Here is a 15557-nt window from a genome sequence, read left to right on the forward strand (position 1 = left end):
GTTGAACTAAGAACCATAATATATACAGCTAAAATCTTGCTCCGATGCAACCAGTCTCAAAACAACCAGCAATACTAAACTGCAACTTCAAATTCTTAAATTTTCCACAGTGCTTACTGAAAATCAAGTTTACAGTGTTTTCAATTGCAACCCTAAAAAGTCAGTCATACCTGAAAATGCACATAAAAGAGAACAAAAAAAAGAGACAATCTGTTCACTACTTCACTGAGTTTTGTAATACTTAAATGCATCTGTTACCTGGGTTTCCTCTCTGGCCAAGCAAGAACGGACCCTCGTGGCTGCCCGTCAACACGGGTCAGAGAATTAGAACGATGACGATGACCTGAAACACATTTTAAATGATTAGCAGTTTAGAAATGGTCTTTAAATTAGCACTTTCAACTTTATTTAAGAGCAAACATAATAAACTGTTTCACCAAGAGATGGCAGCAGAAAACAGATTTGCTGAAATATTAACCCCACAAAGAGGCTAAAAAAATACACGTGCATATCTAACTTTTAGATTTCCGACACAAAACTGTTCAATTTGCTTTCCCTGTCAGCCTCTCAACCTCCAAAAGGAAATCTTCAGAGCATTTAACAAATGGCCTTTTCCTTTTTTCTTTTTTTTCCCACACAATGGACATTATTAGTCTTAATTTCTTGCACTTGCTATTCTGAGAAATAAGATCATTTGAGAAAGAATATCTTTCTTTAAATCCAGTAACTTTCTGGTTTTAATGCAAATAAAGATGATCTACTCAAACTAAACACGCTCACCACTTGACTGCAGTTTATCTCAATGTTAGACCATTCACATTTATGAACTTATAACTTTATTCATCACTATATCGACATTGATGGTCACTGCCTGTTGAAATGCTATTCCAGGCAGACTTACCAGGGCTGTCTTCTCCCTGTAAAGATTTTTGTTGCTTTTGTCTCAAAGGCAGCAGTGGATGGGAAGGGCTAAAGGCAGGGCTTCCTCCTTTGCCACTAATTCAGAAAAGCAAAAATTCATTACTACTAAAGTTGAGGTTTTTTAAAATGAGAGAAATTACATAGCTGCAAAATTACACTGGTAATAGTTACCCCCATTCTCTTTTACAATACAGTAATACATCATTAATTTTAATGTTAAAGAAGTTACTTAAAGACAATAAAAGGCTTTCACATATAACAATACAAAAGCAAACCTACCACCTGAAATCAAACTGTTTAAATCTCTAAAGGTGTTTATAAGACATTGAGATGTAGCGCTTAGGGGCACGATTTAGTGATGGACTTGGCTGTGTTAGATTAAGAGTTGGACCATATAATCTTAAAAATCTTTTCCAACATAAATGATTCTATGATTGTATGATTAGTCTAAAGAACATAAAACCAGACTCACAGATAGTCAGGCTCCTCGGGGTGCAGGTAGTATCTGTTGCAAGCTTCAGGGCCTGTCTGAGTAGAGGGCTGCAAGTCTGCTGGAGTTGTACTAGCAGGACCAGCCATGAAACTTCGCTTGGTTGCATTGGAAATAGGAACGGGTGGACGACTGCTCTTCTGCTGCAACCCTGTCTTAACTGTGCATATATTTATAACATTAACACAACTTGTAGTAGCCAATAAGAAAACAAAACAGAACTGGAAGTTTTCAGATTGCAGTACATTAAAATGAAAATTTCATGACACAGCCCTAAAATGAAACCTTAAGCACTAGTCTATTTAAAATCTTATGGTGACCTTGATGGAAAGAAAGTTACAAGTAAAGAATTAGTGGGCTTAGGGGAAAAAAATTACCTGTCATTGAAGAAATCAAGTACATCTAGCACTAACATTCCTTCCATTTTTACTGGTTTCAAAGACCCCTAGCAAGCAGAAAGTTTGAGCAGAAACAAAAGTCCAAAGGAAACAGCACTGTGCAACATTCTGATTGCAATACAAGTATTTTTTAAATAACGTGTTAATATTTATCAAGAGTTAAAAACTTACCATCTTTTATTTCCTGAATATCTCTCGGTTGTACAAAGTCTGGTTTGACATTCTCAAACCACCAAAAGAGTTCCGCAATGAATACCATGATGTTAGGCTAAAGCGGAAAAAAAGAATAAACACTCCTCTCAATAACGAAATACCTATGATTTATCCACATTTTATTTAAAAATACATCCTTCATTATGTTTCTTACCTTTAAAACCAAAGGAGCATATAGCATGTCTTCCAACGTGAGGTAAAAGCATTTGTTTAGATACTCATTTGAGAATTCTCTCAGAAGTTGAATGTTATAGAGGCTGTCTGCAATTGATGTCACCTCCTTCAAACAAATATCTAGAAAGATGAGAAAGAGTAAGTTATGACATTATTCCAATGCATTTACCTTCCATCCACAACAGAAATACTACATATGAGAACTTCGCGGACTGCTTATACACCATCATTTCGTATTTACTGGGTACCAGTGACATTTCTCTACCTGTTAAGTACTGGAGGGACAGGAAAAGGAGGGAAAAAAAACCCAGCTAACATAGTATAAATTTTGCATTCATTTTACAATCCACATAGGATTCAGTCTATCACTGTGACAGAAAAGGTAAGCAGGCTACAAAGAACACACACACAATGACAAAATACAAAAGCAATTAAAACCAGACATCTTGGTTTGCGAATAATAAAAGGTTACTCCTAGGATTCCCAGTGCTGGTTCCTTCTGAAACCACTCAGGAGCTCTGCAAGGTGCAACATAACTGAGAATTTAAAAAACAATACCAAATGTTGATCTGTAGAAGTTAAACGCAATGAGGACACTGAATCATCAAGAAAAACATTTTGTGGGAAAGAAAACTCATGTTTGTAAGGCTGAAGAGTGACAATTGCTGAAGACTGGGAGAAACTGCTTTAAAATCTAGATTTTAAAATGTCAAATTATATACTCCCACAGAACACTGTGAGAATTATCAGCTAACAGGAAGGGATGTGCATTCCTTTTTTATCATCTATTGAAACCAAGGTCAGTTATTTGAGCAAAGAAAGATATATCTATCTCTATAAAAGAAAGGAGTACTTTGTGGCTCATACAGGGCAGAGCCTTCTAAATACAGTTAAGTAAAAAAAAGCAGAGCCGTTGCTTTTTAAATACACTGATTTTATGCAGATTCCATGTGAGCCGACTAACTCACTGTAGTCCACCACCTATTAAATGTGCTGTGTTTTTATTTGGTAATGTATTCCTAGTTGAAGTTTCAAAGATTGAAGAAATGTTCACTTTTTTTTTTTTTAAACACCTTTGTCACATACCATCCAGTTTCATTTGCTCTGGACAATAATAGTGTATCACAGCGAGAAGAGCAGCACCATCACTGCCATCCTTCATCAAATCTTCAAGCAAAGGGAAGTAAGGTAACTGCCTGCTTGAGAGATGGTCTCTTCGATAACGCACCTAACAACAGAAAACAAGCGCTCATACGATGCTAACAAGGAAGAAAAAAAGGAACTCCTGTTAAGCACTGAAAACTCCTCATGGCGGATCCTTTAAAGCATTCTGCTCTAACTCTGATTTAGAATATGGTGCTCCCTTTAAATCATCCTCCTCATATCTAGAAGCAATCCGTGCTGCTGAATTCCTAGCTTCATTCACACATTTTAACTTATTACAAGCAATTTAAGTCATAATCCTTCCACACAGATACACGAATGCAGCAGAACCAAAGAAAGAGACACAGAAAATGACATGAAAACACTTAAAAGCTTGGGAAAAAACCAAACAACAAAACCACACACAGCAAAAAATAATCCAGATGAGCTTTCAATTTCTCATACATTACCTACACCCACAGACTTGCCACCATCTCCACAGAGAGTAAAATTCTCTGAAGGACTCAGAACAACAGCCTGGCAAGCCAGTATACAAGACTAATATCGTGCAAAAGAAAAAGACACAGCCTTTTCCAGAAATGGTCAGCAAGAGGAGCATGTAAGCCTCTTGCATCAACAGCTCTCCGTGATTCCAGTATGGATCAATCTCACACTCCTCTGCAAAGCACCCCCAGCCCTCACGTAATTTGGAGCAAGGCTGAAGAGTAGCTAAAGCCAGTCAACTACAGAAAAGATCTTGGCATTGCTGCTTGCAGTTTTTGCAAGACATGTTTGAGTGTTGATATCTACTAAGCATCCAGGTGCTAGCTGGACTAGCATCTAAGCTTTAGCAGAAAAGTGATGCGGCAAGCAACAGAACAACGCACTCCAGAGCCTAACAGAGGTACCTTTCGGCGTCAGATAAAGATTCCTCTCACAGTTTGATGTATTAATATCACTTAGCATCTAACAGACTATCTCAACTGATGTGCTGGCCTAAGCTGCAGATATACAGAGCATGTATTTAATCACCAGAGGAAAGCTGGATTTTACCAGTGGTGCCATACACATCCCAAGACAACCTGGGAAAGCTCTCTGCTCAAACGCACATACTCATAGGTATCAATTTAGGATGGCATAGGCTGAGAAAAAAAATCTGTTCAGAAGAACAAACATCACTCATAATTAGAGTAATTAGAACCTGTTTGATTTCTTTACGTTGCATAAATACAAAAATGCTCTGTTCAGTTTCCCTAGCAGAGACAAGTAATTCTACAAGCTATCTCTACATGCTAATGCTATTTTCCCCCTCTCCTTTTACTAAGTGCAAATTACTTCTTCCCCAGCCTGGAGCACTCCACAAGTATGTAATGAATGTGAATCATACTGTACCACACGAGCATATTCCACTGGTTCCAGCATGCAGTGCGATATGGCATGCATCAGATCAGGCTTACACAAAAAGAAATAGTGAGATATATGACGGTGATTATTCAAACAAAAAACAAATCAAATGCATTAGCAACATCCATTATGCACTGGAAATGTGGTCATTAAGTCCGATAGATAAGTATGCTCACTAAGGTGAACTGGTTAGCTCAAAAGGTTCATCCCTTATCCACTGAGATGAAATAAGCATAGTAAACTTCAGAAATGCCTTTTTAAACTTTAATTCCTCCTGTATGCAAAGCAGATACAAATATTTCCTTTCCAACAGGCTTAAATGAAATTTAAACCAGCCACAGTCAATACTGAGAATTAAAATAAAAAGAAATCCACGTTCATTTTAGCTTTGATGAAAACACACAAATTCATGATCAAGGAGGTTTTTTTATGGACTTGATTTAATTCCTTATATTGTCTCAACTATTAGTCTCATGTTGGAGAAGAGAATGGAAAAGACCATTCAGGCTTTTATACTGAAAAATTCTGAATTCTTTCTTATATTCTAAGCCAAGTTTTGTGGTTTGTTCCCCTCCATGCATACAATTAATGATATCTGTATGCACTGAAGTGCAGAAATGGGTGCTGCTGAAATAGTGATGGCTATATTTAAAAAAGTCACAAAAGAAAAAAAGAAACACACAAGACACAGTGTGACAACTACTATGGAGACTGTAAACTCAGTCAGTAAACCTGAATAACCTCAGTGGCATTGAACTAGCAGCGAGATAACCTCCTATTACTCCTTCCTTTACCAACGTGCTCAATAATATCCTGCAAGTCAATCCCACTCCTGTAGCTCCTCCTAATCTCACGGAGTTGTCTCTCTAAACAAACCTACTTGACCCCCTCAGCAGGTCATCAAATGTGTGCCTCAAATACATAGTTGATCTTCAAGCACACTAGAACCTAAGTGATAAGCACTAAGTCAGTACTTCATCACGTGTTGGCACAGGTCATTAAATAAGCCTCTGTCTAGGATTTTATTAGCCTGCAGGTCCCCACTCAAATTTCCTTTATTTCAGATATTTAAAGATTTTAATGCGGTCCATACATTTGGTTCAAACAAAGGATCATGAGGCAGAGGAGTGGGACTGAGCTCTCTGTGGAAAGGCAGAGAGACTGTGGGGACAGGGTACTGCCTAGTCACACTTGCCATTTCCAAGCACACTGCTCTTTGGAATTTGCAACAGAGACAACAGTGCTCATCTTCCCAGAGAGAAAATGAAAACCACTAAATCCAGGAAGTGCAGGAGATGGGATATCAAGGCTGAGGAAAACAAAGGAACAAAGAACAACCTTTGCAAGTTGAAATAAAACCAGGAAATTCAGTCAAAAGTAAGTGAGCCTCTACAGAAGAAGTACTATTTTATTATGATTTTATAAATAGTGGGATTGGTATTCTATTTTCACACTACACCAGAGAGAAAAACAGCATTTTGTTCTGATACGCAAACTGTTTTTTCTCCCATCACACCAACTTCAGTCTCATTAATCTAATATACAATTCCAACAACTGTCGTGATGGGCTTGAACTGGTTTCTAACCCTATCTCAATGACTAAGGTGCTCTGGTTTTGACAGATTTACAAACCTGTACCAGAGCAGCGCAAGAGCTTTATGTAGTGAACTAGTGCAAACATCTGGGCATCTTAACTGGATTCAAGGATTCAGCAACCACTTAAAACTGACCAGATTTTACATCATCTTAGAGCTGTGCTCAATTGTCTACTTAGAACAACAACAGTAAATGCAACCATTTTGATTTTAAGTTTTCTAGGTTTTTGCTGCTACTCCACATCCCTCACTCCTGCCCCGTGGGAACAATTCTGAATTGCTGTGAAGTGATTATGCTGTATGCTGTACAGTATGCTGAAGTCATGTTATGAAAACTACGCCTGATGACCAGACACCCTACACAGTTCTTTTTCAAAGACCGTCTAAGAAGCACTGTAATGGAAGCAAACACTCTGAAGAAATTTTAAAAGCCATGATTTTGTGGATGACAACTGGTGTAAAAGTAGTTCACTTACAGGTACTAATTTCCAATACCATTTGGAAGGAGACTGCTCAGGAAGCAAGGAAAGGAACGTAGGAATAGGAAAGGAACATCAGCAATGCAGGTTAAAAGCAGTAATACTTCAGCAATAAAACACTTTCATATTTTAGAGGGGTTGGAGCTTAGCAATTTAGATTTAAAAATATGAAAATGAGACCCAAAAGTAAACAAAGAGTCAAATAATTAAAGGGATCTTTCAGATCACACATCAACTTGTAAATTAAACAGCTCTTTAGCCCCTTATCATTGAAGCATACTATTTTACATAAAAAGCACATAAAAACCCGTTGCCACTAACACAACAGTTAAACAATTGTGCCTTGTTCATGTGTCACACTTTAATCCCCTTTGCACGGCAACGCCAATTTGAGGAAAACATAGCAGTTTTTCTTAGAGCTTCATCAAATCATGAACTGGGAACCGAAATAGCTGACACACACTCTGTTTGAGGAACAGCTATTTGACATTCTCCAGAAATGAAAGTGTACTATATTTTGCAATGTTAGTGCATTGCGATATAATTTCAAGGGAAAAAGGTGGAAAAAACCTACAAACATACACAGAACACTTGAATGCCAAGAATTTGATTACTAGGTAGAACTTGAATAAGCCTCTCAATATACATAGTCAATTAACTCATGCAAAATTAATATGCCAAGAGCTTTCAAAATATATAATATATATTTTGTGCTGTGAAAGCTGAGTCATATTTACCCATGTAAAGTTGATACAAGTTATTTTAAGTTGAAACAAGTTATTTTAGTCCAACTGAAACTTAAAGGGAAGTCAGAAGATACCGGTGGGCTTGAAAGGTAAGGAAGGGCACTGACAATAGACACAAAACAAATCGCATGCACAACATCTCAGGAGTTTCAGGGACTGGATGCCTCACATTTCTTCATCAAAGAAAATACTGAGATGTTTTTATTTATATCCATTAATCATCAATACACAAAATCAAAACTGAAGACAAATTTGCTTTACCTTTTGGTGCCCTGGACTTTCCATTATTTGCTGTTTCAATTTAACCTCTTTCTCTGTTATCTCTCTCATTTTAAGGTTCACCTAAAAGGACACACCACAGCAAAGATATTAAAATACATCTGAATATGTTTCCACAAGTCAAGTTTTCTTCCTCCTCTTACTTAATGGTCATTCCACTCTATAACACAAACATAAAAAGTTCATATAATAATGTGCTACAACAGTTTTCAAGAACATTTATAATATCTCATTAGCAGTAGCTATAACCACAACAAGGGAATCGTGGGTTTGCATCCTCTTTGGAATGTGACTCTGCTGTCAGTCGAAAGGGTTTCAGTAACTTAACCTCTACCCTTTCAAAAGTTTTGGTATTCAAGCTACTCAGAATTAAGTCTATCCTGTTATTTAACATGAAACAATGCTTCACCTTAAAAAAATATACCCTCGAGGCAGCTTGTCTAAAAATAAAGAACCCAATTTCTACATTCTTCCTAATTTAGTTCTTAGTTTTCTTCTTCATTTTAAAATTTGCCTAGAAAATTTTACCAGCTTTATTACAACATCCCCAAGAAAAAGAAATTGCATTTCCCTGCCAGTCTGATTCTCTTCCCAATGCATATGGAAACCTTGGGACGATGGAATTACAATACATAGCAGTAACAATGGAATCAAACGTTGTTAATAATAATCTGTGTTGGGAGGATATACCAAACTACCATTACACTTGAGGTAACAAGTAACAAAACAGTAATTAAAGCAGTTCTCTTCATCTGAAATGGAAAAGATGACAGAAATACACAAGTAAGAAGGATGGAAGGAAGATACTCAGCAAGAATGTTTTTAAAAATCTGAAAAGTGCCAGTCAGAAACAGACAGGCTTTTCTCCAAGTAAATTTTACCTTGTTAATCCAGAAAACCATTGCATCCTCCAAATCATAGGGCAGTTCTTTTGAGGCACTGAACGTAGAGAAGCGCTTGACACTAGCAACAACCTTTTCAATGCTGATCATTTCTACAGTATAGGCCATCATCAGAGCATCAATCATTGCCATATGAGAACTCTAAAAGAAGAAAACAATAAGCACTGAAAAATAGAATCCTTTAAAGAAAAAAAAAACATATTCTAACTGTATTTAAAATGAAAAATTCCTGAGGTTAATGACCTAGAAATTAAGAGATCTTCATTCCATGGACTATTTTAAATAGTGTTAAATAAAAAGAAGATCATTAGGCGGATTTAATTAAGCTAACCATTTTGATTGGTGCACAGCCCAGATCAGATTCAGACACAGGTGTATCATCGCTCTCCATGACGTAAATCCCTTTCCGCGACAGAGCCTGGATCACTGACTGGTGCCCCTGCAGAGCTGCCACCTGATCCCCCTTCTGAATGAGGCTACAGACACGGCAATACAGCTCACTGGACAGCAGCAGCTTGATGACAGGTGGTTTAATGTGTTCTTGCTCATATTGGTCAATGTAAAATGGGTCCTTCAGCTCCTCTGGGACATTATCTGAAAGAGCAAAGACAAGTTTCAACACATGGCATCAGTGATAAAAAAAATAATCATTTTAACTTTAATTCAAAGAACAGAAAAACAAGCACAAAGAATTCTGGTTGTAGTTAAGTTTGCAGTTTCCTATTACACAGGGTTTTCGGTCTCAGAGCTTACATTTTAATTAAGTAAAGCATCTATAATTGGCTTCTGCCGTATACTTACTTGAGTAAAAATCCTACACAGTACCTGGTAGCTGTCTAAAGATGCTGGAGTCCCTTTCAAGAAAGTACTTCAACATGGACCCACTGTCACCTACACATCTCTAGCTCATTCCTTGATTAAGACCCAGCTCACTCAGAATGACACACCATCACATCCACTGGTTACTGTGTAATATTAGCATTTTAATTTTATTATGAATTCATTTAACTGGATCACAGGCTGAAGTACTCTGTACATCAGATGAACTATACAAACACACATAGATCTTCAAAGCAAAATTTGCAGCTACTTCAAGCGATATCCCCAAACATCTGTGCCCAGCCTTTAAATCACTGCAGCCTCCATCACCGAAAGGGGCTGTCCAAACGTTCTCAATGAAAAAGAAAACTAAGCCACCTATTTCTTGGTTCAAACTGCCCAAGTTCATACAAAGACTGAAATATCTGACTAATAGCTTCAGCACTTTACAAATGGTTTGCGAAACAATTAAGTCTCAAGCAAGATGACTATCTGTGTTTGGAAGACAAGAGTACTGAAGCCAACTATTGCAGCTTTTCAGCCTTTATGTAAAAACTAAAGCCTACGATGCAAAACCATTCCGCTTGGATTTGGATTGAACATGAATTTTAAACCAACACTAAAATTAACTTCTTTTGGACTAGCATCATTTCCACAAGTTCTCTTGTGGTTTTATCCAACTGAACCAAGAGAGATCCCAAGAGCAGTAATTCACATGCTAGTTAAAATAAACACCACAGAATCCTCTATCCTTGTTCCACTCACTTCTTCCCCACCAGCTCCCAGCCCTCAAAGACTTGGACTTTTGCTATGAATCAGTACAGCTTCACAGCTGGCAGGAAAGGCAAGCACTAAAAATCACCAATATTCTGATCTCTCTAAGGCACTTCAAACCCAAACTGTGCACTGAAACTCTGCCACTGTTAAAGGCTGTAATGCTCTAACAGAGGCAAACGTCAACCTACCACATCAGTTGAAAATGGACGGAAATGCTGTTGTAAGCAGTGGTTTCTTGATATTATTGAAGTTAAAAATAGATACACCCCAAAACAAATACTTCTACCCATATTCAGCAATCAGACTAGAAGCTATTGATCTTTATAACAGCCTTACGGTAAGATTCTTCAGCTTCAGGAAAAACACTTTCTGGCCTCAAGTGTGTTGTCTTAATAGAAGCCTGACACTCTTGTCATTTTCAACCATAAAATTCTATCTTACGCTATACAGTCTCTCTGAAGATCTTCCCCTGAAGTCAATTCATTTGTTTTAAATATGTACATCTACAGTTAAAAGAATTATTAATTTGGCAGCATATTTACTTTTCATTCAGCTCATTTCCAGAATAATTAAATTTCCCCATTCAAAAAATCCTCCTACCCACAGCGCATCTTTGAACTGCAAAATAAGCCCCACAGTAGTGCCTACTGCAGAGCACTTAATGTTCATAAAGAGAAGCTGAGACAGAATGCCACCATTTACATAAATAAATAAATAAATAAATAAATAAAAATGTCATAAACCAGTCTTGTCCTACCAGCTCTAACAGCTACTCAGCCTGTCACACTGCACTGTCCCTAGTTTACAGAACGGGAAGGTTTTTTTAAGTTTTTAAAAATTAGGATTGCTATTTTTCCTTTATGTGATACTGAATGCTGTGATACAGCCTACAGACTGAAGGCAGTTGCAAGACATACACAATAAGACTCCACTTCACTGTGTAAGTAGCATTTCTTAATGTGGTGTCCTTTTTTAGTGAAACAGATCATGAATTAAAATATTTTTAATCTTCTTAATAGTAGTCAACCTGACCTAAAAATCAAAGGCTGTTGAAAGCTAATTCCATTTAATGGTCATTGCCACTCCCAGAAAGAGAACTACAGCTTCTAAAGACTGTAATTTCTAAAGACTGGGGTAAGATCTAAAAATCAAAACGTAAAGCAGCTCTTCTAGTTCAGTATTTTAGCTTCATTACAAGCAGCTGTACCTTTAACAACCAAAAATACATTGATTTTTTTTTCTAAAATCATTTGTGAAAGGAAATAATAGAATACTAGCCCATTAACACATGTGAATAAGTATATTTCTGATGAGAGCATCAGCAGCACTCCATATTTTGAAGGCTTTTTCAAAGCAAAAAAACCTGCAAATTCAATATGTCTGAGACCTGAAGTACTTATAAGAGGGTTTTAATATGAACATCCGCCCTCCCCAGCTCCACAAAGACCCCACAGAGCCGGGCAGCCGAGGTGACTGTCTGAAACTGCGGTGACAGGAGTGGCTGAACAAAGAAACCCTGAATGGCCCCCACACCCCAGCTGCCCAAGCAGGCCATCAGCATAGACAGCTCACTTCAGATTTACTCCAGGTACCTTTTCCACAGCACAGGCTGAGATTATTTTACAGACCCGTAACTGCAGAAAGCAAAAATATCCTCTTCAAATTATTAAAAGAGAAGCAATTACTGCAACATGATGCTCAGCTCCCTATGACAGGGGCAGCAAGACTTCCCACATTAAAATACGGCTAATTAAAGAAAATTTAATGATTTTTAAAAGTCTTTTTCTAGCAAGAAGTGAATCCACTTCTTAGTGATGAGTTTACATGTCACAGAAATCAATATATTAAAAATAAACACACTTTGTACCTCGGCTACTGTTCTTTAGTCTTAATATCCAGTCAAGAGATCTGAAATCTTTTTCTTCTATATTGAAGAACCCTCTAACTTCACATTTCTGCTCTCCAGATCAGTGCGTAAGGACTCACTGGATTTGGGCTGACCAGGATTAAAGATGGGTAGGGGTGGGGACAACTTCCAGTTCCAGGATTAATAATTTGAATGCTATCATAAAAAGTTATTCATAAACATTAATTCTCCCATAATTGCAACTTATTTCACTGCAAACACTCACCTAGTTTTATTTTCTATGTTGGTGTTCACACCACCTCTGCCAGCTAAATTTGCCTATCTGTGACAGAAAGGAATGGTTTTGTAACTTATCTGATGCCCTGCCCACAAAAATGTTAAGATATAAAAAACAGATCAAAGCGCAAGAGCAGTAACTTTAACTTTACTATTTAATTCAGTTTGATTTCACACTGGACATAATCGTACTATCCACATAGCAGGCACAAATCAATGAGAAATAAAAGGCAGGAAAACAGGAATGCAAAAAGGATGCTACAGAAACACATAACTCTGCACTGAGAAACTCCCAAATATCACAGTTGTAGATGCCCTGTACACAAAGCGAGTATCTCAGGCAGGGTAACAGAGCCTCCCTAGACAGCCACAGACAAAAATCGTGCCCCAGCTGTGACATATCTTCAACGTCTGAACTCCACATTTGAAAGCACAACACAGTAGACCTATCTTATCTTTCGCATCTCTGCTAATTATTCTTATCTGTAGCATAACTCACAGAAACCACCGCCAGCACCCAGGTTTGCTCATTCCCACAAACCCATTAAAAACATCAAAACTGCCACATTGCCAAAAATCTCAGAAACACATTGTCAGTTTTAGAACAATTATACACCACCAGAGCTAACCTAGCACTAATTTAAATAATACACTATGGATACACAAGTAGCTACCACTATTAAGGAAAGCTTTTCTCCCTGTTTTTTATGGATCCCGCAAACCCCAAACGTCAAACGCTTTTTGTTCCTCACTATAGATTGTGTCAGTGCTGCAATGTCCCAGTCTTCCCCAAGTCCCTACTTCCATAAGCACCTTTTTCAACACCCTACTCTCGTGACTTATAACTAAACTTAGATGTTAGAAAACTTCCATTCATTAAACCTTGTATTTTTACACATTTATGCTTCAGAATTTGGAAATATCAACATGAAAAAAACAACTTCTGAGCAATTAACTTCTAAGCTATAGCTACAAAAATTTCTGCTTGAGCAGTTTAACAAATCATACCACAACAAACCAAAACCCATCAAACTATGTCCTTTTTTTTTGCATACAAAAAAGGTCTCTGATACCATCTTAATTCCAAAAGGAAGTCACTTATGTTACTATTGTATGTTACTGAAAAGACTGCAAACACCTTCTGTCTTTTCTAATAAGCTTTCTGAGTTGTGACCCCAAGACAACGTCAGCAGCAACTTCAACACAAGCCTTACAGTTGCCAGCGTCAGGCAAACTGAGGTGTTCAGAAGACAAAGCTTAACAATTACCAGTGTTTTCATAATAATTTAAAAACAATGGCACATAACCTGATAATCAGATCTGCAAACAGGCCATTAATTCAGTTTGTCCAAAGTTTTCTATCATGAACAGTCAAAGAATTTACCACACTACCCTCAATATCAGAGTTGATGGATCTCTTTCACACACAGATTTTATATCACGTTAGTGAGTTGCATGCAGTCAGCTTATAAGAGAGAAAAAAATGCTCATTTTTTGCTTCTTCCCACACTCATAAAGTAATAACTTATTCTTGCCAAGTTTCAGCAGCAAGTGTTCCCGCCCGCTGAACCTACAGGAGAGGTTCTTCAACCAGCTATCTTTCTAAGAAATAAAGGACTCAAACCATCACTATTTCTCATGAAGCAATTCTTTCAGCCTGTTCCATCATATCAGTGAGTTCTAATCTCTCAAAAGAACTCACAGTTCCAAATATAAATCACTGTGTACAACGCGGTTTACAGGATTGTAGAAATAACCACTTGTAACAGCCATCAGAGAGACAATTACTGCCAGGTTCTCCTCTCCTCACTGTAGGGTAGGACCATTTCTTTATCATCTCACAAAAACCTGTTCAAAGATGATTACCTGATTATGATTTGATAAAGAAAAATACAGCAAACTGAACAAATCTGACTTCTCCCTTGAACTGGAGAGATGGATACACCCCAGATTTTAGTTTATCTCCAGAAGCATGAAGAACTGGTTTCACATGGAAAGAGAGCCAAAGCATCAAGGTAAACAGAATGAAGCTTATTCTGGTTCTGAGTAAGATTTCATTAGTATCAGTGTCTGTTCACAGAATTATTTAGTTCTGTACAGATTTCCTCTAAGCTGCAGAGCATGAACAGGAGCTACACATTCTCAAGCAACTAAGACCACCTGTATTATAATGAAAACATTCTCTGTTGGTTCTCATTACAGAACTGTTGTTATAAGCTTCATAAGTGACTTACAATATTACACATGAAAATTTACATACAACAGGCAGAACAAAAAACAAGCTAAAGACTTTGTGTACTGTTGGGGAGAGTGACTGCAGTCTCATTACCATATCTTTTGATCAAGCATAAAGCCACAAACCTGGGTGAAGAAGACACAAAGTAATAATTATGGAATTCTTCACCCCTCTAAACTTCACATAAGTAACATTCAGTGTTTACAAAATAGATTTTATTACAGAAACAAATTCTTAACTATCAAATGTTTGCAAAATACAACAGCTTTCTTAAAAATATTTTTACTGTGGACCCAAGAAGAAAGCTGACAAAGAACAGAAGCAGGGAATCTGGGGATCTAGGCTACTTATTTAGCCCAAGGAACGTGCTCATGCTGCTTCTACCCAGTGGTAACTGTGGGCAGCTTTACCATACTGTAAGACCTTATTTAACAGCTAAGTGCTAAGTACTTCAAAGACCAAAAAAATCCGCAACTTGCATTTCTCCTACAATGCACTGTATTAGTCCTCGGCTTTCCCGCCCGTATCTTGCCAAAGGTCTCAGGGTAATGAACGACATAAAGCTCCCAGCCCTAATAAAAAAGTAAATCCCCATCAAGTTTGTTTTCAAAAATCCAGATTTTACAAACTGTTTTAAAGAATCAACAACATTTGTTATGGAGAGGGCTGCAAACAACCCACTTACAGCAAGGTGCAACACTGACAAACTCCCATATACTCCTTCCATATGTAAATTTTATAACCTTGATGACGGAAAACATGATTTCTACACATAAACTAATGCTGTACTGACTAAATCTGCTGAGAAATCCAAATTTTTCATTTTCATTGTCTGTTT

At 37.4% G+C, this 15557-nt stretch overlaps 1 protein-coding gene across 5 annotated transcripts in view; it reads right to left on the reverse strand.

Moving 5' to 3' along the window:
• Nucleotides 1-15557, reverse strand: part of CAMSAP1 (calmodulin regulated spectrin associated protein 1) — a 34551-nt gene that overhangs the window by 8124 nt on the left and 10870 nt on the right. For 3 of the 5 annotated variants that reach the window (XM_054083787.1, XM_054083790.1, XM_054083789.1), the window contains exons 3-13: nt 9076-9338; nt 8724-8885; nt 7825-7905; nt 6815-6847; nt 4732-4791; nt 3283-3424; nt 2177-2316; nt 1981-2077; nt 1394-1571; nt 902-996; nt 259-343 (exon numbers count right to left, since the gene is read on the reverse strand). In XM_054083787.1, the coding sequence (XP_053939762.1) occupies nt 259-343; nt 902-996; nt 1394-1571; nt 1981-2077; nt 2177-2316; nt 3283-3424; nt 4732-4791; nt 6815-6847; nt 7825-7905; nt 8724-8885; nt 9076-9338 (1336 nt within the window). The remainder of the gene's footprint in view (nt 1-258; nt 344-901; nt 997-1393; nt 1572-1980; nt 2078-2176; nt 2317-3282; nt 3425-4731; nt 4792-6814; nt 6848-7824; nt 7906-8723; nt 8886-9075; nt 9339-15557) is intronic. The other 2 variants (XM_054083788.1, XM_009569522.2) reach the window with 2 other exon arrangements.

The sequence above is a fragment of the Cuculus canorus genome, chromosome 19, assembly GCF_017976375.1.
Source record: "Cuculus canorus isolate bCucCan1 chromosome 19, bCucCan1.pri, whole genome shotgun sequence".
NCBI lineage: Eukaryota > Metazoa > Chordata > Aves > Cuculiformes > Cuculidae > Cuculus > Cuculus canorus.